General features: G+C 41.0%; 1 protein-coding gene across 4 annotated transcripts; it reads left to right on the top strand.

Moving 5' to 3' along the window:
• The first annotated feature begins 759 nt into the window (after positions 1–759).
• On the top strand, positions 760–26002 carry MFSD1 (major facilitator superfamily domain containing 1). 4 transcript variants are annotated; one of them, XM_010716992.3, is made up of 20 exons: positions 760–969; positions 8001–8044; positions 10777–10938; positions 11394–11453; positions 14161–14213; positions 14653–14765; positions 15068–15110; positions 15528–15595; positions 16154–16262; positions 16706–16808; positions 17476–17574; positions 18194–18305; positions 19313–19369; positions 19865–20021; positions 20317–20414; positions 20684–20796; positions 21294–21341; positions 22023–22083; positions 24053–24167; positions 24421–26002. In XM_010716992.3, exons 6-20 carry the CDS (start codon positions 14656–14658, stop codon positions 24478–24480), a joined length of 1353 nt encoding a protein of 450 aa, XP_010715294.1. In that variant the 5' UTR covers positions 760–969; positions 8001–8044; positions 10777–10938; positions 11394–11453; positions 14161–14213; positions 14653–14655; the 3' UTR covers positions 24481–26002. The 4 variants fall into 4 exon arrangements, with proteins under 4 accessions (XP_010715294.1, XP_031410877.1, XP_010715291.1 ...); XM_031555017.1 differs by lacking the exons at positions 760–969; positions 8001–8044 and having other exon boundaries at positions 10523–10938; XM_010716989.3 differs by lacking the exons at positions 760–969; positions 8001–8044; positions 10777–10938; positions 11394–11453 and adding an exon at positions 13817–14068.
• The last annotated feature ends 823 nt before the right edge of the window (positions 26003–26825 follow it).

The raw sequence follows: 26825 nt of genomic DNA, 5'->3' as shown, positions 1-26825 counted from the left end.
ACAGATGCAAATTTGACATTTTCTGTTGGAAGGCCTCTGGTTCTCCTGCTTACACTTATACATTAGCAATGAAAGCCTGGGAAGAGGCACATTCTCATCAGGTTGTATGCAATGCATAACAAACCCTCCTTTGGTGGGGTGATTGCTTTTCAATGTCGGTGTCCATCCTGGATCAGTGTTAACATTAGATTTGGGGTTCCACTGTTAAAAGTACACTCAGGAGGCTTTTGTTAGTGTTCTCAGGAGGAGGTGCAATTCACTGTGGTGGTATTTTGTTTTTTTTGATGTAACTTGTCTTAGGTGTTTTGGAAATGAGCTGAAGTGTTCGTATCAACATCTCAGAGAATTTAAGCAGCCCAATGCCACTAGAAATCAGCAGCAAGTCTTCTGTTAGGTGAGAGCAGGTCTGGATATCAGATATGTAACACATTTGTGAGCAAAACACCTTGCTACATGTGTATGACATCAAGCTGTGCGTATTGATGGAGGTGTAAGATGTCCCTGAAGCACTGGTGTAAATACTGTCATTAAGATTTCCTGCCAGAATCCCTGATCCCATCCACCCATCCCAACAGTTTTTAACTGAGATGTGTATGCCACACTTGGTTGTGTCCAAACAGATCTCCTAAACCATTTAAAGAAAATTATCGAGTGAACAAAAACAAGGGAGAACTTTTACTTTCTCATTTATAAGACGTAACTATTATTGCAGAGTTTTCCATGCGATGGCTCAAGCTCATATAGAAATTTTGTTCTGACTTTTCTTAAACAGCCCCAACTGACCTTGCTTCCAAAGGTGAACCTGAAAAACAGCAACCTGAGAGCCAACACTGAGCGCAGTGAAAGCACAACACTGGGAAGCACTGAGGGCCTCCTATTTCCATTGAGTCCTTTTCCTTCCTCCAGCAAAACCTGGGGCTCATCTCTGTCCTTACACAGCTGGACTCTTCTGTGAGCCTCTTCGATAAGGTAATTTTTAGCAATATTAAAAACATAAATATTTAGTGATATCAGTTTAAGGGTACAAGGATCCCTCAGCACAGTAGGGCATTTTTTAGTACATACCTAAGTTACTGTTTAATAAACATGGGCTGTCTTAAATAGGAGGTCTGTAATATCAGCAATATCTTCCAGCTGAATTTCTAAAGAATGCTTGATTGATAACACTCCCTTAAAAAGGAAACATTACTGATAGTATGTAGGCTTCCTGCATTTTTCCTCTTCACGTTTTTGGGAAATGGAAGATTAGGATTCAAGAAGTTTGTGTGCTTTTGGCTTCTATACAATAATAAATCAACTTTAATTTTAATAACTTGGCTTTTATCCTGACTGTTAAAGTATTTCCCAAAGTGATTTGATGTGGCACAGCCTTGATTTAAATGGAACTGCTGAATGCCAGTTCCTTCGTTGCTCTTGTTTTGATACATTCTGCTATGCGTGATTCTGCAGGCTGTCTTCGGAATGTTAAATGTGTTTTTAACTGTTATAACTTTGCCATAATGCACAAACTGCAGACAGAGATGAAGAAAAATGGAGCAGTTCCATAGCAGCTGGGTGCTTTGGGCAGTCAGCACTCAGCCCTGTGCACGTTGCAATTGCAAATATGTACAGATAAAACACGCAGGCAAGGCAAAACGCATTAATGGACAGAGGAAAATGTAAAGGGTTTTATAAAGCACTTGTGAGAGCAATTTAGTTTTGCCTAGTAATACATCACGGGAGACAGCAAAAGCAGGGAGGATGGTACTTTTTAACTGCATTTCCCCATGGGCATAAGTGTAATCCCTGCTTTATGTTCTGAACATTTGTCAGTGCAGAAGGCTGCAGATTTCGCCTCGTGTAACTCATGCAGGGCTTTCATGCAGCCTTCTAGATGGAGCCCCATGTCGTTTTGTGATTTTGTAACGTGGAATCCATGAAGTGTGACCTTGTTTAAAAAAGTCTCAGTTGTGAAAGCACCTCATTGAGGCACCAGCACTGCTCAACACACCTGATTGTAGCAGAACAGGGAATGTTCAGATCTGCACGTGGCTGATTGTAACTGAGGAGGTAAGAATAACAAGATAGAGAAATGCAGTGCATACGAAGGTAGGAGAAAATAGTCTTGCAAACTAGACACACTTAACTAACTTCTGGTGAAGACAAATATTTTTCTGTACGCAACATTGTAGTTGTAAAAGAACCAAAACCTATTGGAATAGGTTAGCTTATGTTGAGATTTTGCAGCTGCTGTGATTTAGGCATTTCTTTTTAATGATTGTTTTTCTCTAGCCTTCTGGATCCTAGTATGCAACGTTGCGTATTTGTAGTGAAGGCAGCATTTTAGAAGGAGCAGAGGAAATTTGACCTTGGCTTGAAAACTTGCTTTTTAGGAATGAGGCAATTAACTGCAGTAATTAAGCTCCCTAAATTGGAGGAGTCTTCAACAGTAATATTTCCCTTATGAAAACAAATCCAAAGAGGACCAATTAGAAGATCATTCCATGTAAGTTAAATCATGGAAATTAAAGAAAATTTGAAACGAGGCAAAGGAGAGAACAGAAATTTGCTCTTCTGTTAATAAAATAGGAGATAGATCACAAGATACAAGTATATGTGTATCTATCTACCTATAAGAATAGGTAGAAGATCACAAGAACCAAGAATCACAAACATTGGGATGAGCAGACCTCGGGAGGTCAGGTAGCCCATTGCTGACTGATTGACCTCCTGAGAACAAAACAGTTTGTTTTTCACAGGAAAAGCCATAGTTTTGTCAGGGTAAACATTATAAAACTTGAGGCTTGTGATTTAGTATCTGATCTTACAGCTGAGTGATTTATATTTCATCCACGTGCTTGTTAGGGATACCAGCTCAGCTGCCATCTGCAGGGTCAGGGCCTGCAGTAATTGTGTATTAAATGCATCAAGTAGACATTCATAACTTGGCGTGTAGGAGGGCATGGCTGCAGCCCTGAAGTCAGCAGGACCCTTCCTCTTGCCTATGCTGGACCCTGAGTTGGGTGTTAAGGAAAAAACAAACAAATGAAACTGAAGGAAACAACTAAAGAAAACTCCAAGAAACCACTAAATGAACCCTTTGTGTCCCAGAAAATAAGCTGGTAATTTAAGGCGCACTTAAAACTTTAAAACAGTTTCCCAGCCTCAGTTTTGGGAACATGCTGAGTATGGCTATGCACAGTGCCCCCTCTTGAAATCATCCTCTTTCTCAGATGTCTCAGCTTTGATTTGAAGAATGGTATTTCCTCATTTAGCCCTTTTTTCTAGTTGTTGTGCTAAAATCGTGAGCACTTCAGTTTTGTTACTAGAGATGTGAGCAGTGTTAGTCTGGTTCTGTGGCTTAGCCTAAGGCAACAGTGTCAACAGCAAATTGTGGCTTTGCAGCCAATATTGGGTGCTAATTCAGAGAAACTGCAGGAGTGCCATGGCAGATTATTAGTTGTGAGTATACAAAACAAATCTTGAAGGAAGAGCATATCTTAGTTTAACAATGCCTGGTTGCTAAATCTGTATTTGCTGATTGCATGCACAAATGAAGAAAGCATTGCAACAGCACCAACGTTTTCAACAAACCATCTGTGTCTGCAGGCCCGTTTGCTGCTGGAGCCAGTCTCTGCCCTCCCACCACATTGCTGCAATCACCAAGGTCCAGGCAGCGTGGTGGAGGCTGAAACATGCTGCAGGCGTCAGCACAAGCAGCCAAGTGGTGATGCTTGGACTTGGTGGTCCCCAACATCTTTTCCAACCTTAATGATTCTATGATTTATGGCCCTGTTGATTTCACTGTTGACTGCCTTGAAGACCGGGATTGTGAGCAGTGATTCATTCATCCATCAGTTCTTCCCAGTCCCGTGGGAGCTGTGAAAGCTTGTTTCAATCGCATTTCCTGAAGGCAAGTGGTGTTTGGGACAGGTTGCTGGGCTGCGCTCTGCTGCTGGTGACTGAGTTGTTATCTCTTGGGTGTAACCTTGGCAATGTTATCTGCCTGAAAATTCTAAGACTTCAGCTCCACAGTGCTGTGACTTCTGTGAGGAGGGCACTGGGTGTGCGGCCATCTGTGGGAAAGATCCCCAGGGAATAAAGGCCAGAAATGCGCTGAGCGGATCACTGCTCTTTCAGGTTTTGGCACAGTAAACTTGTAAGAAATTTTGGTCTGCTTGTTGGGCAGAGAAAATGCAGTAAAAAGGGAACCAGGTCTGGGAGGACATTGAGCAGAACCAGAAATGATGCTGAGACAGCTGGGGATAGAGGCAGGATGGTCATTTTTGGCAGATCTACACAGAGAGTCACTTGAGAGCAAGCTTGTGTTGAGGGGTTTTGTTCTGCTGTTATACTCAGAAAAAAGCAAAGTCTGCAAAGTGTGGAAGCAGAAACCTGGAGTTTGTGTTTTCTGCTCCACCGTATGCTCAAAACCTCTTCTGCAAACTCCTGATTATTATCAGGAGTTTCAGATTCCTGGCTTTGCTTTCTTTTTCTGTGGACAAAGTGATTTGCAAAACCACACAACTAATGCTCAGTTCTCAATGTCCACGCTGTACCCAAGAGCTTTTCCGTGCATGTCTTGCTTAAAGCATCACTGCTGCCTGTGGATATGCCTTCTGTCCCTTCACTTACCCAGGGATGTTCAAAGCCATGGGTCAGGGCTGGTGAGCCTCCTCCTCACCCTTCCTTGCCATGGAATTACCCAAGTGCCAAGCTGCTAGTGGTAATGACCAGCAAAGTAATTTTATTTTGGGCCAGTTCATCACAAAGTTTACAGCAGATAGGGATCTCGGGGTGCTGGCAATGTCTTTTTACTTTTTCAGTCAAAATATTTGGCCTCTGTAATATTTTTAATAACCATGAGAGATCTATTCGAGTATGGTAATACACTGCAAACAATCTGATTGCTGCTCTCTGAGAGGAGTGGAGCAAGGCACAGTAACAGGCTGCCTTTAAGGGGAGAGCTTGCATGTGTAGATTCTAGGGGGAAAATACCTCTACCCTGAGTCACGCTGAGGCACCTTTTGTGACTGAGTTAAACCTTCAGCTGAGGGGTGGCCAGGGACAGTGCCACCTTTTATGAAATTTAATGGCATAGAAGAAAATGTCATTGCAAATGTTCCTTCCTTCTTTAAAGAGAAAAAATAAAGAGAAAAAAATGATCCTGGCTCCAGGATGAGAGAAGCCTTGTGTCTGTCTGCTGCTTGGCTGCAAGAGGGGGAGAAGGAGACATGAATGCTTTGGGTTTGCTGATCCCAGCCCTCCTCCACGTCACATACCAGAGCAGGGGTTGGATGTGAGTGTGTTTGTTTGGCCCCTCTCACCTCTGATGAATCTATTTGCTGTCTTATTTCCTAGAAAAAGCATGTTAAGAGTTATAAAACCACTAATTGTTTGTTTCTTCTCTTTTTTGGTGATGTAAACACTCTCATGCAGTGGAGAAAAGTCATCCAAAATTGCAGTTATTAACAGTGTGTGGAAGGACTCCGAGGGACACGTTCCCCAAATAAATTAAGGGTCAGGTCTTGTTCACCAGCGGGTTGTATGTAAATTGAGTGTCAGGATAGTTGATTTGAGCTCTCAAAAACAAAGTCTGCCCCAAAGCACTCATTGTTTAGAGTGTAACTAGAAGCTGGAAGAAGTGTGATTTCTCAGTTTGCCAAGGGAAGCAACCTCTCCCGATCCTGTACAGAGGCCAGGATGGGATGTTATTACTTGGCTTCATTCTTAAAAGCAGGATTTTTATCTGTTCCTTTTCCTGAGTTCAGTTTTCTCTTTCCATTTTATGTTCCCAATTATTTTACAAAGCAGTATACTTGGCATTTGTTGTTAGATGGTAGATATTTGAAAGAAGTGTCACGGCTGTTCACTGCATTGTGGTATTTTATTTGAATGCTTTGTGGCTGTGGATTGCGTTGTAGATATGTCACACGAACTGACTGCTCAAGTTTCCAGAAAAAAAATTAAATTGCTATGGCTTTCCAGATAAGAGAGAAGAAGAAAACTTTGTATTTTTTCCTTTCAGTTTCTTCTACACCATGACTTCGTTTACTGGTGCAGATGCAGAACCTTGGTTTTTGACTGCAATCATAGTAAAAGTTTGTTTCTCATGGTGTTGTGTTAGCAGGATTTGGTTCAGAACTGAGACAAGTTCTTACTAGGAACTGCTGCAGGATGTCCCATTATCGTTGCCAGCCTTTTGTGGTGGGACTCAGCATTAAAAAAACCTTCCCATGTTTTGCTGCAATAGAATTACTCCAAGAAGTTTCCCTTCTGGGAAGAACATGCAGGCTCTTTATTTCCTATGTGTCTTAAAGAGTATTTAGAATTCTGTAAATCTATTTAATAACCTCCAAAGCTATTTAAGCATTCCCAAAGCTTCGACTGGATGAACTAACAAGATAATGTTACCAAACTGTGAGGCTCTTGTGCTGAAGATGGGAGGAATATAAGAAGTAGAGACAGAGGAACAGGTGGGGAAAAAGAACACTGAAGGAAGCAGTGGATATTCAAGGGAACCTCTTAAGTGGGCTTGATTTCACTCAGCCTCTGTGCAGGACGTGGAATACACAAGCAGAGAAGGAAAGGAAGGTGAAGCTGGAGCATGCAGTCATTCATATATGGAGCACCTGAGAGGGAAGTACTGAGGCATCACCACTGAGTACTGAGGGAAGCTTGGAGGCATCACCAGCCTGGGCTGATGGGGACCACTGGGGTGGTTCTAGAGACAAAGAGGTGCAGGTGCCTGGGTGGTGTGAGCTCTTCCCTGAGTTGTTTCTCTTCAGAGACTTTGGTTCTGTTAAACAAAGATAAAGATAAAGCAAATGATTCGTTATAGCTTTGGAGGATATCTGTATGTATGAAGTCCACAGAAAAGGTCCAAAGCCAGCACAGGACAGTGTGATTTGTCTTATTCAAGTGAAAACATGGTATGTATGCCCAGTTACGGTAAATATTAACATTGCTGGGAATTTCATGATGCAGCAGGGTGAGGTGAGGCTGCAGCCTTCTTGTGTCACTGTGTTGCCCTGCTGCAAGATGCTGAGAGGATGCCATAATTCAGGCTTTGCCTAAACACAGATGTTCACCTATGAATAAAAAAATGTGAGGTTATACAAACAAAGCATAATTTCCAGTGAGAATCATTCAGAACTTTTGTTTCACCTGTGTGGTTGTGCTCAAACAAGGCCATTTTCAAAGAAGATTTTGCTCAGTTCCTCCTTCCAAAGGAACCATCTAGTGCCCATTTTGTAGAGGGAAGAAATGTGCTTTGCTGCAGGTAGGTCACACTCAGCAAACAGGTGACACGTGCAGCATGACTGCCCTTACCTCTGTGAGCCAGGGAAGGACACCTGGCTTGGGGCGTGCACTGGCATCACGACACCGTTTGAAGGACGGGAAATCCTGTAGGTGTCACGAAAACCAAAAGGTCTTAAGATTGAATTTTCAAAGCTAACAAAGCTAGGATGACTCTTCATTGAAACTTTGGCCATTGACGCTTTGGGATGATGTTAACTTTAACATATATTTACTCAGTATCGGTTACCTCTGTGCACAGCAGTGCTGTTGTTTCCATAGTGCCAGGAAATGTGATTGTGATATTTCAGTTAGTCACCCATACAACCTGTACTTACGTGGAAGAATATGAATCTGCCTGTTTTTTTTCCTAATGCTGTGAGTAATATTTATGAAGTTGTTTGTACTTCAAAACCGCAAGCTGGTGAACTCAGAGATATAAAAATGCAAAGAATTGTAATTTCTATGGAATGAAAATGTGAAATCAAGGGTTGAGCAAGATGCTTGTAAAGGAAACAATATATTTTCTGCACTATAGTACAAGTTATTTTCTTGCTGCACAGAATAATTTTTCATTCACTTTTTGAAGGAAGTAAAGCAGAAAACTGTTTTACAGCCCCCTCTCCAGCCGCTCACTTAAACGAATGCTTAGGCAGAATGCCTGGTCCTCATTTTATTTTTGAATATTGGCTTCTAATTTTTTTTTTCCTTTCCTCTCCAAGGTATTCAGACAGATAAATTGCTGGTTTGCAACTCTGCCAATCAGGTATGCTTTTTTTTCTTTTTTTTTCTCTTTTTTTTTGCTAAATGTTCTACTTGCTTCTTGCAGTGTTTCTCACAATGCCTCTTTCCTGGGGTCATGAGACAGAGCAAAGTTTTGCGCTTTCAGGGGTAAAACTGAGTATGTGGAAAGGACTCAAAATTATTGGAATGTGACTGGTTTTATTTTGGAAAGGCTTCAATCCACCTTAACACATGCTGTCAAATACAGGTATAGAATATTCCTTTCTTTACTAAACTACTGAATGTAACTGCATCACACTTGTCTTTGCTGGGCTCTGCGAACAATCTGTGCACACACACTGAATGTTGGAAACCCCTGGAGTGGATAAAATACCAAATTATGCTGTGCCACCTGCCAGAAGTGTTGCAGTTGAAATAAGAAGTAATGGAAACACTGGAGCTCTGAAACAAAAGGGAAGTGACCACCAGTCAGGAAACTAAAAATTGATAGCAGCATGTCTCCTGGCATAACAATTGCTGGATAGGAGTGTGTGAAGTAGGGCAGTCTTATCAGGGTGTTGTCAGGAAAGAGCCCTTTCTCTGCAGAGAGCTGTGTGTAGATGAACAGATCCCAAGTAGGGGCTGCACAGTGGAAAAGGAATTCCAAACAAGTCCCAGGATCAGACATTCAGCAAAGGAGTGAATTCCAAAGCTCAGGAAACAACAGCGCCATGGAGCAAAGCTGTTTGCTTGGGAAGTTCTGCTCAGCTCTGGGCTGCAGTCTAAAGGAAAAAACCCAAACACCTTACCCTTGTCTTGGAAACTCTCCAGTAAAGTTCAATTACTTGAGGACAGAGGAAGTGCCTGAAGAGGAACTGCTGGGTGTGCATAAACTCGTAAAATATCCCCCCTTGGTGGGGGGGGGAAAGGAGTTTGAAAGGAGGTCTGCATTTGGAATATAAATTAACAAGGGAGAAAAGTAAAGACCTCAGAGTGGTAACCACGAGGATTGATGCTGCAGTAAGAAAGAAGAGGTTCTTGCTGGTGGCTTTGTGTGTGTCACAGCCTGCTAGCCAAATTGCTGGGTGGTAGTAATAACAGACATCAGCTTCAGAATATCTGTGGGTGGACTGTGTGCATTACACTTTTATAGGGCTATGAGGGGCAGCCTGCAAGGCCTGCGATGGAGTCAGCAGGAAGCAGTTGCTTTCTCCCATCCCTGTCTGTGTTTCCAAAGAGTGAATGGTTGGGCCTTGGTGACAGCCTTGGTGCACAGTTATTCTGCTGGTCTGCAGACTCCAAGTTGTCGACCAGTCTCTAATACAACAGCTTCTTTGTTTTGTTTTGTATCTTGACTTCTTCCCAGGTCAAAGAATCCAGACAGTATTGCTAAAAAAAGCTGATGGAAAGTGCTGAGGGAAGCAGCACATCATGAATTACGTGGTCTTACACTCTCACTGCAGGCATTTTTCTTACATATTACCTGAGTAGATTTTGCTGGGGGAGATACGGCTCAATATCCACTTCCCTTAGGAGATATCTAGAGCCTTAAAATAATTTGGGGGAATATGAAGAGCTGTCTTTCTTGATGTTTTTACTCAGAAAGAAGAGCAATAAAGACACAACATGCGGTTCTGTGGTCTGACTCAGCTGACAGGGAGGAGGTGTTTGCTTTGGCAGAGTCATTTTGTTGAACTCTGGGAAGTTTCTTAGGCCAAAATCTTTGGTCTCACATAGACTTGTGGTTCAGAAATGCTTCCTCAGCCTTTTTTCAGCTTTCTCTGATGTAAAAGAGTTTACAGAAATTAGACATGACTTAAGGAGATTGTACATGGGTCCAACAACTTTTGAGTGAGGCAGGAAGAGCACAGGACAGAGGGAGCTTTATAATAACACATTCCTTAATGCACAAAGTGATTTTAAAGTGTTTATATGCCTGTGTATGACAGATCTTTTATAACAGGTTGCTAACACAAGTTTGAGGCAAAGCAGAACAACTTTTTTCAGAGATGGCCTAATAATCTAATGACGGTGAAGTAACTTCAATCATGTTAAATACAGTCCCCACTTTGTAATTTGGTCAGATTTTGAAGTATTTTTACTGAAGACAGTAACAGCTTAGAAGAACAAACTCTGAAAGCTAATCGTTGGTTCACGTGAGTATTTACTATCCAGAGTGTTCAGGGAACTTGATTGATCTGAGCAATGCAAAGAGGTGAGGCCACAAGTACAAGAATTTTATAGCATCTATAAAGTACTGTATACAGTTTTTGCTCTATTTTATGCTGTTAAACTAAACATTTGGTATCATATGGCACTTTAAGTACTTTGATTTATGTTAAGACAGAAATTGCATCTGTAATAAACATTCTAAAGTATGAGTTTAAGAGTAATCTACTGTATTTATCTGTGGCATAAACTCTCACCAGCAATGCATTTAAGAATCGTCTTAGGCTTAACTCACGCTGCACATTACAGCCACATTGCACTTCAGCTGCAGCAAGGTCACATCCAAGGTGAAGTCTGAATGGGAATAAAGGGGTGGCATGGTGATATTATGTAGCAGCAAATGGAAAAATACTCATTTTCTCCTGTTAAATATTCCAGATACAGTAATTTCTTACTCTACTGTAAAGAATCCCATGTTTTACCCAGCAAGATAAAGTACAAATGCATCTTGTTTAACATGAAAATAAGCACTCAGGAATGGAAAATAGCATGAAAAACTATCTGACATATTTGAAAATAAATACCGTAAAATTGCATGTGTTTCAGGTTAGTACAATTTCCCTCAAGGATGAATGACAGCACAGATATCCATTGTTGTACTAGAACCTGCCATGGCTGTGCACCGCAGGAAGAATTCTCCTCCCATTACACTTACTATTTTGATATTGAATCAGTTATATTTGGTGGAACCTGCTTAAGAATAATGAAGTAAGTAGTAATTTTTAAATGATTTAGGTAGCTTTTAAAGCAGTTTATTTTCATCATTCCATCTTTGCATATTTTTTATGATAGTGATAGAACATGAGAGAGGCAGTATTGGTATCATAAAGGAGAGATGACATAGGTTTCATTGGCAGAATGGGACTTAAACACTTATGAAATCATAGAATCATTGTATTCAGATAGAGCCCCTGTATCCAAAAGCAGGTGGAACAGAGGACAAGAAAAAACATGATACAGCAAGAAGTCATGAACTTCAAGTTTTCAGGATAATGCAGCTGATTTGGGTAATTATTTAAACTTGAAAGGAAAAAAAAAAAAAAAGCAATGAATCCAAGATGCCTTTGAATAAATAACAAAACTGGAGAGATTACTGAAAAAAAAAATCAGTCTTTGGAGTGTGATGTGCTCTGAACTAACCTTCTGTCTCACTGTTTTAACAGGAAAAGGAAGGACATTTCTGTTACATGTTGATTCAACAGTGGCACATCACATTTCTGATGGTAAGGAAAACTTAAGGCTATGACATTATAAAGATTTGCATAAGCTTAAAATGGGGCAAGAATATGGGAAAGCAGTATTAAGGCCCTACTGCTCAGTTAGCAGAAAGTGAGGACGATGTTCTTCCCTGAGTACTCTCTTTTCCTGGAATACTTTGTCATAGTACTTGGCAGAAACAATCTGCCACAGTTGTCAGAAGCTCTTAAAAACACTCTTGCACAGTGTATTTTTTGCTCTTTAGCAAGAAAAACACTGCAACGACGTATCAGGGAAGAAATTCTGACCCACAGTCACATCTGAAGCTTACAGGAATTTTGTATGCTTAATGTTTGATTAATTGAGGTCAAACAAACAAAGGCTGTGTTCAGGATAACCTCAGCCTCTGAGAGCTCTTCACTTCCACTCTTCACATTGTTGTACATAGCTCAGCAGTAATAACGTCATCCTAAATCACCAATTGCAGTTTAGTATGTTACCTGGCATGAGTTTTTGCTTGTTATTTTGGCTATGGGCTGGAGATCCTTTTTGAAACAGGAGATAAAATCTGTTTTTCTAGATCTTGTAGATATTCTTGGTGATAAAATTGATCAGTAGTTACAGGAGACATTTTCTGATGGATCCTGCAGACAGAGTGCTGGTATCATCTCACAGCGCGTGAGATACACACTGAATCGATTTGATGTTGATATAACAGTTTTATAGTTTAAACAATAGAATCAAAATATTTTGACTCAAGGCAACGACAAAGCATTACAATGGCACCTTTGTGTGTGTGAAGGTTGCCTCTCTTTCAGCTTTAACAGCTACTTCCCTCTATTTACTTGTGCCTTCTGAAGCAACATTTAAAAACAGTAACGGGGAAAATAACAGTATCTTTTTGATGATAATGTTCTGTCACTCTACAGATGCTTTACATTTAATTTTGTGGAGTATGCCAGCTTTGAGTTGGTGTCCCTCATTTTATGGAACAGACTGTGCAGCTCATTTGTTATTTGTGAGAGTTTCCTTGATCAACACTGCAATGTCTCAGACATTCCTGTGGTTCATACGGTTCTCAAAATGGGGCAGGAGGTCTTTGGGAAGCAGCCATGGCCCCCAGGGAAGCTGGTTCTGTTGATTTTAGCTCTGTGCTTGCTGATCAGTGCAGCTGGAGCTCCAGTTGTTCCCTCTGGTGATGGGCCCAGTGCTCTCCTGAGTTTTTCTCATCTTCTGTCTGAGAGTTGTGGTGGAAGAGCAGTTTGGGAACTTCAGGCTTTCACAACAGCCACCCTTGTGTCCTGGAGGAAAGCTAGAGTGTGTACACAACCAAAAAACCTTTTCCATGGATCAGAGAGAATTAAAAGAGCGCTGGGTGATGTGGTGTTGGCCTCCTGAAATAACCGGGTTTGTTAGCTGGGAACAAGAATACATCTTCATTCTGTGCACAGATTTTCACTAGGAACATTCTTGCTGTTCAAAGCTCTCTCTTTTGTCCGCGTCTATGAACTATCCAACATTCACTGTGCCTCTGAAGCCCACACGTTGCCCTCCAACTCCCTCCAGCGGCCACAAAGTTGAGGTGGTGGGACAGCGCTTTCGCAATGACGTGCAGTTTAAGCCCGTGATGTGAGCACTGGAATGAACTGGAAGAGTTGCATTGATTTCAGGGAATCCAGACCAGTTTGTGTGGCTGAGAATGTGACTCAATAATTTCTCTTTTCCAGAAAGGCGGGCGTTTGGTAACACAGTTGTGTTTTGGCACACGTGTAGCCGTTAAAAGACACATGCTGAGTGGAATGCAAGCAATTTATTCTCAGCAGTAGTCTCATGCTACACCAATGTGTTTTTAAGACTTACTTTGGTTTGCTTGCATGGCTACTGATGAAATTAATGGCAGAATACTGGAAGGGGACCTCTGGGTTCGCAGCAGGTCAGGTAGTACACGACAGATGAGCACTGATGTGCTTCTGCCAGGCCTGCCATTAAAACACCTCTGTGTGCAGAAGCAGGCTGTGTGCAGGCAATTGAAATGACGCCCATCCAGACGCGTGCTTGTTTTATCATTGCTGAATGCTAGGGTTGTTTTACGCAGCTGATATCCTGACATGCTTTGTGCAGGGCAGGATTTGTGATATCCTCAGGGGTAACAGAGACTGCAGGACTACACGATGGAAAAGGCGGTAGAATAAGCGGGGCCTCTTAGAATGCACAAAAGGACACAATTTTAGGACAAATCTTCCCCCGTCCAGAAGGCAGGAGAGGCACAAGGCTTCACAAGCTACACTGCTTGCCGCCCAGGAGTTTCAAGTTCCTGTCTCAGGCCAGGTTTTAGGCGCAATTTGGCCTAAAAAAACGCTCTCCTTCGCGCCGCCTCAAGGCCCAGCAGGCCGCGCCGGGCCCGCCCGTTGCCATGGCAGCCGCGGCGCATTGTGGGCCGCACCGGTCACCTGACGCGCGGTCACGTGGCGTCGCCCAGGTGACGGCGGAGCTATGGCGGAGGAGGAGCGGGCCCTGCTGGGCCCCGACGGCGGCGATGACGGCTCCGCAGCCTCCCCCCGCGCCCTGTCCGCCGTGTGCGATCCGAGCCGCCTCCCGCACCGCCTGCTCGTCCTCGCGCTCATGTGCTTCCTCGGCTTCGGTGCGTGGCGGCGGGCGGGGGCCTCCGTGAGGAGTGAGGAGAGGCCGCGGGGTGCGCGGTGCCCTGAGGCCTCCCTGCCCTTCTCCTTGCAGGCAGCTGCTTCTGTTACGACAACCCGGCCGCGCTCCAGACGCAGGTTCAGGGGGTGAGTCTCTGCCCGGGGGGCCGCGCTTGGGCTGGGCCGGGTGGTGAGGAGGGGGTTCTGCGCTCAGAGGGCGGTGCCGCCCGGAGCGGGGGCTGCTTTGTTTAAAGCTGGGGTTCTGCGACGGTTCTATTGGTGCGGTAATTCTGGAATGTGGGTGTGAAGGGTTAAAAGAGCAGAACCGACCCTTGCAGGAGATATGGGACATTCCATTGGGGAATGGAGTGGTTTCCCTCTGCGTGTCCCTGAGAAAACCCCACCTGTTGTGTTAAAGCAGTTTGTTCTAAAATGTCAGCTTTCAACAGATACAGTCATCAAATCACTGTGCCCTGTGATTTCTGGTCAGAACGCATGCTTATTTCTAAGTACTTGGATGCTTTTTCTGTGTCCTCAAAATTAATTCAGGAATTTATTTTTTTTCCTTCAAATTTCCTTTCTGTAGGATATGAAGGTGAACACAGCACAGTTCATGGCACTCTACGCCTGGTATTCCTGGCCCAATGTGGTTCTTTGCTTCTTTGGAGGTTTTCTAATAGACAGAGTCTTTGGAATACGGTAAGCGAGATCTTACTGTTTTCCATGTTCACTGGTAGATAGAATTAAGTGCATGTGGAATTCCATACTCAATAGCATAGTTCTTTCTGCAATTTCCACTGGCACAACCAGATTTTTTCAGTAACGTAGCTTCAAAAATGCTCATCTGTGCCATCTTTTTAATATAGCTGTCAAACTGTGGCATTTATTACTGAGAACTTCTATTGGGTATCATTTTACCCTTTTGCTTTGCTGTAGGTTCAATATTGTAATGTACGGGGGGAAAAAAAATCTCTGGTTAAGCTGTTTTCTTTTTCTTTCAGGTTGGGCACTGTAATATTCAGCATCTTTGTTTGCGTTGGGCAGGTAAGTGGAAATGAGAGGGGGAAGGAGGTTATCTGTAGCTGCTCTGCTGGGAGTGAGGTGGGGAAGAAAACTCAGAAGGCTTCTGTGATCGTAGTGTGTTTTTCAGGTAGAAGTATGCAGGTGAAGAGAATTGAAATAGAAGTCTGAATTGTATGAGGGATACCTGGGAATAGAGGACTACGAATGAATGAAATAGGAATGGAAAGGAAACAATTGTTTTATTTGTTTGATGTGAAATTATCTGTGGGTATATTTGGGTAGAGTAGGAGGGATAGGAGAAAAGCCTCTAGAGGATGTGAAGTGTTTTTTTCAGGGCTGTGAGGGGAAAATAATTTCTGTTTCTGCTTTGAGATGGTTTTCATTTGTTTCCTACTCTAGCTAAAAAATGATAGTTTTTCTTAAATGCTTTTCTGACAGGTGATTTTTGCCTTGGGAGCACTACTTAATGCTTTTTGGCTGATGGAAGTGGGCAGATTTATATTTGGGTAAGTCCAGAAGTGTGTCCTATGTACCCTCTAAGGTCCTGACCAGCTTTCTGTGCCCTCAAAATCTGCTGCTGCTCTTGCACTCAGACTGAAGTTTGAATGTTGGAGCATCTCTAAAAGTTGAGGTGTGCATAAAGTTTTAGTCAGGTTTGTATTTTCATGTAAAATTAGAAAATAAGTAGAGGTCCTCAGTATTACTGAATTCAGAAATTGTGAAACTGCTCAGCAGCTGTACCACTTGACTCTTCAATGTTTTTACCTATGCAAAAGAGAAATGAGAAGCTGCTGCCCACCTGCTTAACTTCTGTTAAGGCAATTATAATAGGATACCTTGTACTCTTAGGGCTTAAGACTCTGCAGTTCTTACTTAAATCGTGTCTACAGGACTTCTGTCTCTTTGTATATTTGCATTAGATTTACCTGTTACTAGAGGAATTAATCTGAAATACTTTCATCTTAATATTACCAGCAAGTGGTGGGATGTTTTCTTGTTACTCTCCTGTTGCAGTTAATGTATTGTTTTGTACCTTCTTTTTTTTTTTCTCTTTTTATTTTTAGAATAGGTGGTGAATCCTTAGCGGTGGCACAAAACACGTATGCAGTCAGCTGGTTTAAAGGCAAGGAGTTAAATCTTGTGTTTGGATTACAGCTGAGCATGGCCAGAATTGTAAGTTTAAAACTGTATAGCTTTAATTCATAGACTTTAAGGTGTACAGCTTTTCTTGGCAGTCAGACAAGCAAAAAAACAGCATTTCTAATGCTTCCTTGGAAATATTAGCTAAAAATGGATGTGGAACGTGAATTGAAAATGTTTGAAGATTTGTGGTTGGTAGATAAAGAGTGGATACAAAAGGAAATGAATTAGTAAGGTTTCTTACAACCTGCCAGATGTCTTCAGAAGGCTGGTGTGGTTTAGCATCAGTTACTGAGTGGGACAGTGACAGAACTGCCTGCTGCATCTCAGCTGTGCTCTTTGGTTCATAGAGTCACTCTGAATGGGGTGAGTGGAGACATGCCTTTCCTGTTAGGGCTCTCCTAACCGGTGTGTTGTGCTGTGGATTCAGATAATTGTGAAAAATATTTTTCTGTACATCAGTTTCTTTTACCTAGGGAAGCACAGTGAACATGAATATCATGGGATGGATATACTCACGAGTTCAAGATCTTCTGAGGCATACTGGTCACACTACTCTTGGATTAGCTCTCCTGATAGGTTTGTAATATTTTTGAACTGTTGTCACCTGGTATTTTAGGTTTCTGAATTCAAGCTCTGTTCATATGTTAATGAATTCTTGCTATCTGGAAAGTAGGAAAGATGGAGTTGGGACTGGGAAGAGCAATTTGAGTGCTTTTTATGTCAGTGGCTAATAGTGTTCTTATGGAGAGCGTGTGCCTACTGCAAAATGCTGCATGATCTCTGTGGTTGCCAAATTGAAGTGTGTGTCTTAAAGCTATGAAGTATTTAATGTCCTTTGAGTAAAGGACAGACTTGAAAAATTGTAGCAGCCTGATATGTAGAAAGGGAACTGCAGCTGCCTTTGAAACAGTGTTCCTTCAGAGCATGAGGTTTAACACCTTGGTGTTGGTAACAAAGCCTTGGCTTTGTTTCTCTTATTGCAAGGTACAGCTAGCAGCTCAGCTGTGTTGAGTGGGAGCTGTGGTAATATTTCCAGGCTAAATAGAATTGTTCAAGGCAGGTGTCTCATCTGGTAGACTTCAGTGCCTATATCTTCTCCCTGTTATACAGTTTGAGTCTTAAACTGGTGTTCAAGTGACTGAATTTGCATTAGATGTGTAAAGGTATGCTACACTAAAAGTTCATCTAAAAGCCAGATTATTGCTTGGTCTGCATCTAAACATGTCATGTTACCTTCTTGCAGGTGGCATAACATGTCTCTTTTCACTGGCCTGTGCCCTAATCCTTGCTTATCTGGACAAGAGAGCAGAGAAGCTCCTTTGTAAAGAGCAGGGAAAAACAGGTGAGTGGTGTGGTGTAAACATGCCTTGGAATTTATCCTTTCATTGGAGAGCAGTCACTCAATTTGTCGTTGCCTTTTTCATTGAGCTTGTGGGGAGCCTTCCAGTTCACGTCAGTTTGGTCTGTGCTTTGCCACTGGAACTCTGTTTTGTTGGGATTGGTTTTATTTCCTTCAACAGGTTTGCAAAAACATGCTGCTGTCTCCTTGTGGTGTTTTGAGTTTTTTGAATGGGAGAACTTAGACAATTAAAAACAAAAATTGAGAGCCTGATTAAAACATAACTTGAAGTTTCAGGCACAGATTTCACGTTAAACATTTCCTTGAAAGAAAGTGGTTTGTATTTAATTCAGTTCTCCACAAGAGTTTTAGAAACTTTAGGGGAATTGTGCATCCATCTTAACGTGGGAGAGGAGTTTCTTCTTGACTTAGGCACTGTTGATGTAGGACTTGTATACCCTGGGCTGATGCTCACTGTGCAAACTTTGTACAAGAGAGTAGATAGTGGCAGGATTATAATACTTCAGTAGTGACTCTTGATCACCCTAATATTTATTCAGTGTGGATGAATTTCAGGTATGTTTGTGGTGGCTGAAACAGTGTTCTCTTGCTTCCTCTCCAGGTGAAGTGATCAAGCTGACCGATGTGAAGAACTTCTCTTTGTCATTGTGGCTGATATTTGTAATATGTGTCTGCTATTATGTAGCTGTCTTTCCTTTCATTGGACTTGGAAAGTAAGTGTCTCACATAGGATAGCTTTTGCCTTTGCATTTGGCCAAGGTTTAATTGGTTTAATTGTAATGTCATTTACCAAGGAAGAGGTGCTGGCTAATATTTAAAAACTCCAGATGTAGAATCACACTGGTCTCTTAGCAAGCCTGTGCTGTTTTCTCATTTTTTTGTGTGTGGCACTTTTTGCTGTACTCGTGACAGAAATAATCATAATCTTACAGCTTTCTTTTCTGCTGAGATCTGTTAAATCCCATTTATTAGTGTAGGCTGAGCTGTCAGAACTCAAAGGCATAAGACATGTTCCATTCTCAGATTAAAACATGATTTAGATCTAAAACATTGTGCACAAGGCTGTGAACAGCTGTCATACAGAATTCCTTCAGTACTCCTTGGTTGTGAGGTTGGGCTCAAACATGGTTACCAGCAATGAGATATAAGTAATGAGATTTGGATTACATGCAAAAAGTGGAAAAAACAGGTATCTACATTATTTGGAGAGATTTTAACAGTCTCAAACTCTCATCTCACAAGATAAAGCATGTGTGGAGCTCACGAAGTCTGTTCCTAATTCCAAGTACATAAAAAATCTCTTTATTACTTAATTAGAACAAGTCGCATGCTTTAAAAGAAAATTACACAGAAATGCTTCAAGTTTCACCTTGATACATAAAGCTCAGTAAGAAAAGAGCTTCAGTCCAACACTGTAACCATGTTTGAGCCCAACCTCACAACCAATGAGTACTGAAGGAATTCTGTATGACAGCTTTGTGTGTTGTTACATATTTTGTGTGTTTGCTTCAAAATGTACTTTGAATGGTTCTTTGGCAAAAATCTGTCAACTCGTTCCAGCCTCCTAAAAGAGGATCTGCTTTGGGATGTTTGCTAGTTAATGCTGTATTTACAAGTTGTGTGTAAACTAGTTTATTGTTTTTACTTTGTCTAGCTTAATTTATCTCTTCATTTATATTTGCCTACTTCTGAACTTGTGCTTTTTTTCCTGTATCTTCAGGGTCTTCTTCATTGAAAAATTCCAATTCTCATCTCAAGAAGCAAGTGCAATTAACAGGTGTGTTTCAGTTGGTTAAAGGAGTAAATGTACTACTGCTGTGATTTAAGGGTAAAATATATATCTGTGGGCTCTGACTGCTTGGGATCTGCTGGTGTAAGCAGTTTGCACTTCAGTGGATCGTGTTCATATGGCATGATGGAGTTTTACTTTCTTAAATGTTCCAGTTGAGGAGATGATGTTAATCTGAAAGAGGAAGTTCTGTCTGAAGGGTGTTACTGTGGTATCTGGCAATTTCCTTTAGAGGTGGTGGAGACAAAATAACAACACTAAGTAAACAAAATTGTGCAAGTTTGAAGACAAATTGGTGACCTGGCAAAACAGAAAACACTTGATGGCATGATTCCAAGAGCTCTAAGTATGTTGCTGTTTCCATCAGGGATGAGAAATACTTTCATGCCCTCAGACACTTGAGTTCTGGAATCTTTATTTTAAGTGTGTTTTTTATGGTTTCACAAGTTGAAAGGGAAATTCTGATTTTTCACTCTTCTGCAGTGTTGTGTACATTATATCAGCACCCATGTCTCCTGTCTTTGGAATCCTGGTGGATAAAATTGGAAAGAATATCATCTGGGTTTTATGTGCTGTAGTAACGACGCTTGCTTCTCATATTATGTTGGCTTTCACTTTCTGGAACCCCTGGATTGCAATGGTAACCAATTGTTCAAGTAGACCTTGATAGCTAAATGTGACAAAATAAGAAATTGACCTGCTGATAAATAATTCTGCATAAGTTTACCCCCGTCTTCTGACTGCTTAAGTAGTCTTAAAACTTATTGTAATGTTCCTGATTTCATAAGGATACACAGCATGCAAATGGGTTTAAAACCAAAGATGCTGATAAAGGAAAACAGCATAACAGAAGCTAAACTAATATGAGCTGTCTGTGGCTTTTTAATAGCAAAAATGCATCTCATCTAGTGTCTCTCTACTCATTTATTTCTCAGTGCTTACTAGGAGTTGCATACTCCCTGCTTGCCTGTGCCCTGTGGCCCATGGTGGCCTTTGTTGTTCCAGAACATCAGCTGGGAACTGCTTATGGCTTGTGAGTACTTCCATCTGTCAGTTACTTACATCCTCATACTGTAGAACCACTTGATGTGAAGCTGTTGTAATAAGTTACTGTTTCTAGGAGGAAGTCTCCTGTAGTTTCAGGATGTGTGTGTGCAGTAGATGCATAGTGATATCTGCAAAAGTGCAGATTAATGACTACCATCTAGAATATGGGGAGAAGTTCATCTTATTGTGCAATAAAATAAAATAGTTTGTTCTTCAAAAACTTTTTACACAGTGGTAATCCTTTGTTTATGTCAGTATGCAGTCTATCCAGAATCTTGGTCTGGCAGTTATTTCTATAGCAGCTGGGATGATTCTGGACACAAGAGGATACCTGTTTCTTGAAGTCTTCTTCAGTGCTTGTGTTTCCTGTAAGTAGCAAAAACACTGAGAGTAATGTTCTGTACATTCAGGAAACTCTTCTTGCCTCCCTTAATGTTTCCTGTAAAATGCTAGTAACTGCTTTCTTACTGTGCAGCTGGGTAGACATCTATAGACATTTCAGCTGAGGCACTGTTGAAAGTAACTGATAAGTAGTGTCACATTTTGTGGTTTTAGTTGTTTTTTTTCCTGAAGCATTTTAGTGTAAGTAGTTGAAATGTCTGGTAAAAATGAAGTGTAATTAAAAGCGTTGGTGAATTAAGTTCTTCAAGGTTATATTTGTATGAGGGTCCTTATTGATACGGGTAAATCAGTTGAGTTACATTGCTACTTGTGAGTGTAGTGGAGTTCTCAAAACTGATGGAGATGCTGCTGATAATAATTACAGCTGTCACAAGAAATCTTAATTGTTGCTGGTTGGACGTTAAGCTGGTTTTATGTCATTGTGGTAAAGGTACTAACAGCTTAATCTTTTATTTTTTCTTAGTGTCACTGGTAGCTGTAGTCATGCTGTATTTTGTGAATCACCTAACAGGTAAGTCAGGAGGTTTTTAGCTTCTCTTGATTCTTGTGATTTCATCGTAATTCTTGGAGTTGCTGTGCTGAGCTGCTTACAGGTAGTGGAGTACAGGTGGGTGTCTGATGCTGCAGTTTGTGGATTTGGTGGTATCTCTTGGGTAGGGCTTGTCCTCATAGTGCATTTTGCCTTGGTGCTTTAGTGCATAATTCACTGGGCCTTGCTGTGGTGTCAAACCTAATCAGCAGGGCACAGCACCTACCTCTTCAGCTAAGTTGAACGTGTTGGATATTCTGTGGATTCAAATAGCTTTTCTCCAAACTGCTTGTGCATAACACACTTGATTGCATGTACCTGCCAATATGCTTTCCTTCACATAGCAGTGTTCTTACTTAGTTTCTTCCTGAAAGATCTAGAGGAGAGCATTCATTTCTATCCAAATTGCTTTCACTTCCTCTAATCTTACAGGGTACTGTGATGAGTTGTGGAGAAACTTATTTATTACCCAGCAAAAACATGGGTCAAGTTTGAGATCCTAGTTTGGTTCCTGATTTTGCTTGCTTGTATGATTGTGAGGAAGTTGTTTTCTTTTTCTTGATATCAATTTCTGTTTTTGTACAACTACTGTTCTTTTTCCTTAAGCAATGAGATAGGATATCAGTTTTGGAAGTTTCACAGTAGGTGTTATTTCTGTTGCAGGTGGTGATCTTAACTGGTCAGCAAAGAAAAGAGAAAAACTGCAAAAAGTAGCTGCAAATGAGTAAGTATAAAAACCAGTGTCCTTTAGAAATTGTTTAACCTAAAGTAATTAATTAGATTGCTGTCTGAACATAGTTACTGTTGTAGGTCTGCCATTTGTGTTAAAAGTCACTTTCTTTCCTACAAGACAGTAGTAGGATTTCTTATTCCTTCTCCTGTGTATAGAGGAAATCATAATTAACCTTGTCTTCTCCTTTCCTGGCACTTCTTACTGTTCCTCTTTATGAATTTCAACTGCCTTCCTGCCAAGCAGAGTTCAAGTATCTCTCTGAAAAGTTTGCATTGCTTACTGTGAGAAGAACACTCTTACATGGTGTATCAGGGTTAAAAATGGGGTCCCTATTCTTCAGGTTTTTGAAGCCTGTTTGCATGTAATGCTGAAATGCTTTACCTTTTAGTTGGCAACAACTTTCACTTGCAGGTACTGTGCAAAACACATGTATATAAATTCTTTGCAGATAAATACCTTGATAACAGGACATTTTATTTGTACTTCATAGATTTCTCTAAAATACTTATGTAATTATGTAGTCTACACCTAATTTGAAAGTAAGTAAATGAAACCCTAACCTGTCAGCAAAATCTTGCTGGATGACTTGTGATGGAATGTAACGTTGTCTTGATTCTCCACCTCCTTTGTGGTGTACATCAACCTTGAGGAAAACTGAAGGAAATTAAAACCTCATCAGACCTGGTGAGCAGACAAGTTTAGTTGTGATGAGTGTCACCTTTGAGCCAAAACACCCAGTTCTTAAAACGAATACAACAGTTGTGAAAAACTACTATGTGCACAGAGCAGAGGAAATCTGTGTCCAAATAGAGCTGCTTTTCAGCCTGCCTGGACCACGTGTGTAACCCATCAGAATTCACTGTGAGCAATGGCTTTGTCTTGGAGTGTGTTGTGGGTTATATAGTGCCTTAGAGCAATGTTTTCAGTAATTTTTATTAAAATGTTTTTTGCAGAAAAGAAATTTGAATAGCAAATATCATCCAGAAGTGGGGAGCATTTGATGGGGAGCATCATGTCAACTTGAAGAATTGTAGTGTTACTTAGTTTGATCAACACTGGACAATAGTTCTTTTGGAGAAAAAAAAAAAAAGATTTTTTTTGGTGCTGGTGATTTTTTTCAGTAACTGGTTGAATTTTTATGCTTTGTAACCACTTTTAACTAATGCCACATCATCTCTTAACACTTGAACAAATTGGTTTACAGCCTTTTTCACTGTTGAAGCTGCCTCATGGGAAGAGGGCACCTGCAGCCCAGGACAAACGTGTTCATGTCAAAATAAAGCCTAATATAAAGTCTCTTCTGTGTACAGTACTGAACCATTTGGTGTGGGTGGAGATTTCCTAACAGCATTTTATGTGCTAGAATAAGGTTCACTGCCTTCCAGAGCTTAGAAATGGCTCACTGTTACTGCCTTTGTCACTGTCTTAATGCAAAGCACTGTTCTAAGCTAAACGTGTTCAGAGCTTTGCTCAGTCCCGTTTCCCTCTAAGAATTGCATGGAAAATGACTGACAGAGTTCTGATCAAATATTGACTCTTTTGTAGGAAGTTGCTGTTTACTCTGAAGGCTGCTGAGCGGTCTTTTATTTGCGTTTTTGACTATTGATGCTTTTGTATTGTAATCTTATATTTTAAGGAGTAAAAGTTTGTTTAATAAAGGGATGTTAAGCTGTGTTACTAATGCTCATTGGGCACATTGTTATCTGTGGAAACAAAGATTTCTCTTTCTACTGAAGTCTTGCAAGGTAAATAAAAGGAAACTGCAGAAAATAGCCTCTCTCTTTCTTTACAGTGGATAAATGTAATCCATTCACAGCTTTATTTTAATCTAAAGCTGCAAATTCATCTACAAACTTTGAAGGTATTTTTAGCTGTAAGAAATAAAACTGCCATTTATAAGATAGAGTTGCTGGGTTTGCACTCCTCAGTGCAGGTTTCTTAAATGAGTTTTCTTTTCCAGAGCAGAAGAACAAGAGAAACTCAGACGTCAAAATGAAGATGACTTGGCTAAATTACAGCCAAAAGATGATGACTTTAGTTTAAGGAATAAATACCTCTCCAGACTAGGCGCTCAGGTATTAGTAACGAAGTAGGGCTTCTAACAGTAATAAATAGAGACTAAAATGTCTGCTTTAAGAACTTGGCTTATTGTTCCAAATAGCCAACACCTTAACCTCTGAGTAAAGTGTTAAATGTGTGTTTGTTCTCAGAAATGGTCTCACTGGTGGTAGTTAAAATGTAATGAGGAAAATGAAGGTGAATCAGACCAAATAAGCTGAGGAGCACGCTCATTGTGATGCATGTTTTTTAAATGTTATTTTTTTGCAGCTACCAGATAATTACTCTTCCTACTTATCGACAATGGCACACAGAAGCATGTTGAAATAGCATCTTGCCCCACTTGCAAGAGCAGAAATACGTTGATGTTCCTGTACACAAAACTTTATTTCCAGTACTGAGAACTATTGCAGCGAAGCCAGAACGATACACCACGGTTTTCTGCAAGCATAGATCTCATTTTAAAAGTATGTGGCTTAAGTTCCTTTCTGCACCTTGAGGTAAATAACACACAGATACTGAGGAAGAATCGTCTGGCTGTTGACTTGAACACATGAACTACGTGCTAAACCATCCTTAACTCCTCAGTGAGTGGCTCAAACCAATAGCAAAGACCTGATTTCGTAGTATGCAACCATGGCTGTAACATAGAAGCTTTCCTATAGTAATCATGTTGCCGTGAAATGAGTTGTGGTGTAAGCATGGAATATTTAGCCTCTCAAATTGGACAACTTTATTGCCATATTGCAAACAGTCTGTTTCATTTTTCTTATAGAAAATGTGAGGAAAGGCTGCCTCTTCTATTTTGGCTCAAGTAAATATTTCTGAGGAAGTTAAGCTGTGCACTTCTAATGCTACCATTCAAAAAGTACAAGCCCTGGAACTTAATACTAGATCATAGGCTTAGCAGTAACTTCATGTAAGTCAGGGTTAATGTGAAATTTGATCTACTTAAGAGGTTGCAACTAAAAAACATGGGAAGGGTTAAATGTAAGAACTGAGTTTTGGCACTCTGGAAAAAGTGGTTGCATTTCAGTGTGAAGGTTCTACTCTTCCTGTAGCCTCTGTGGAAAGCTGCTTCCTGAGCAGAGCTAGTTCCCACTAACTCCTGCAGAGTGCATTTCCACTATTGTTTTCTTTTCTTTTTGTTATCCATGAAGCCTCACTCACCTATTTGGACATAAGTTCCTAAGCACTAATCCTCCTTTAAAGGCAGGAGCATCTGGCCTTCTTGAGCACAGGTTGCACTGAGCAAGGAGCTGCTATAGGAGCAGAGCACCAGGTGCACAGGGGTGAGTGAGCTCTTGTTGGCTGACTTCAGGGAGTTTTGTGTGCCATGGTGCTCAGCAGAGTTCTGCAGGTTGGTCGACTGCAGAGAAAGTATTTTATTATAATAAAAATGTTACATTATTTCCATATACTGTTGGTTTTCTTTTTTCTTTTTTTTTTGCCTGCAGTGTTTTGAACAGATCTGAAAGTCACGGTTTTAAGGTTTTGTTTGTTTGGTAGTTTTGTTTTTACAGATACTTCTCAGTGGAGGTTTACATCTGTGGGAGACAAAGGTAATCTGACTGAAACACTAAGCCAGGAGCACTTAGATTAATAGTAATGTATTCCAAAGAACAGTCTTGGAAAACAAAGTGACAGTCTGAGCTATGCTGAGTTTATTGCAGAAGGGAAGTAGTACCCTGACCTGTGATAACTTCTATTGGTGCTTTTTGTGCTCCCTCAGGGAGCCAAATGCTATCAGCTGTGAAAACAGATGATGTAAATTTGGTTGATATTCTGCTTGTAAACTTGTGAATTCTGGGTCTTTTTTAAATAAAAGCTTTAAACGGGTGCTGCACATGTATTACTCTTACCTGGTTTGTGTTGTGTTCTTGCCCTTGGTGGTAGTTAAGATGTATTTTTAAACGAGTGTGATTTCTGTTTTCCCCTGAGAAATATTTAAGGAAGCATCTCTTTGAGGATCCAAAGGTGAAGTTTCCCTGTCCCTCTGCTGCTGAGTTGATGCAGCAGAGAGGGAGGGAATAAGATACTGTTCTTCTATTGCTCTTCCTCACCTTCGTTGGGCTGCTTTTGCAAGTCTCAGTTCTCTGCTTCTGCTCTAATAATGATGTGTTTTGATTGTAGATTACTATTCTGTTGCTAAACATATTTTATGTGAGACAGTAACAAGGAACTCAGTATCTTCTTGAAACTCTCGAGTTCCTGAATTCTGTCACTCCTGAGCATTTTGCTAAAGTACCATGGTAGACTTACTTCTGCACATGGTGTAACCTCTAGCTGAAGGCTGAACTCCCAAACCTTTCCTTTCTGTCAATTTTCAGCCCAAGGACTTCTTACCTTTTTCACGTTTCCTGCTGTGTTTGTGCTTCAGACTTTTGATGAATAGTTTTAGATTCAGGTTTGACCATCAAATGGAAAATGGGAAAAGGAGTTTTTGAACTCTGAAATGAGGTTTCCTTCTGATAGTGAAAATGTGGTTGTGGTCATTGTGGGAGGGATGTGTGCTGCTGGGCTGTTACTTGGCCGTACCCGAGTCTTGTTTGCAATGGATTTGGAATGGCTTGAGCTGAAAGCTGCTTATCTTTATAGACTACCTTTTTCTTCTCTGTAAAGCTTCCCTTAATGGCTTTCACCCCTGACAGTGTGAAGCTGTTGATGTGTTATGG

Source organism: Meleagris gallopavo, chromosome 11 (genome assembly GCF_000146605.3).
Source record: "Meleagris gallopavo isolate NT-WF06-2002-E0010 breed Aviagen turkey brand Nicholas breeding stock chromosome 11, Turkey_5.1, whole genome shotgun sequence".
NCBI lineage: Eukaryota > Metazoa > Chordata > Aves > Galliformes > Phasianidae > Meleagris > Meleagris gallopavo.
This window is presented reverse-complemented; position numbering and strand designations above follow the sequence as displayed.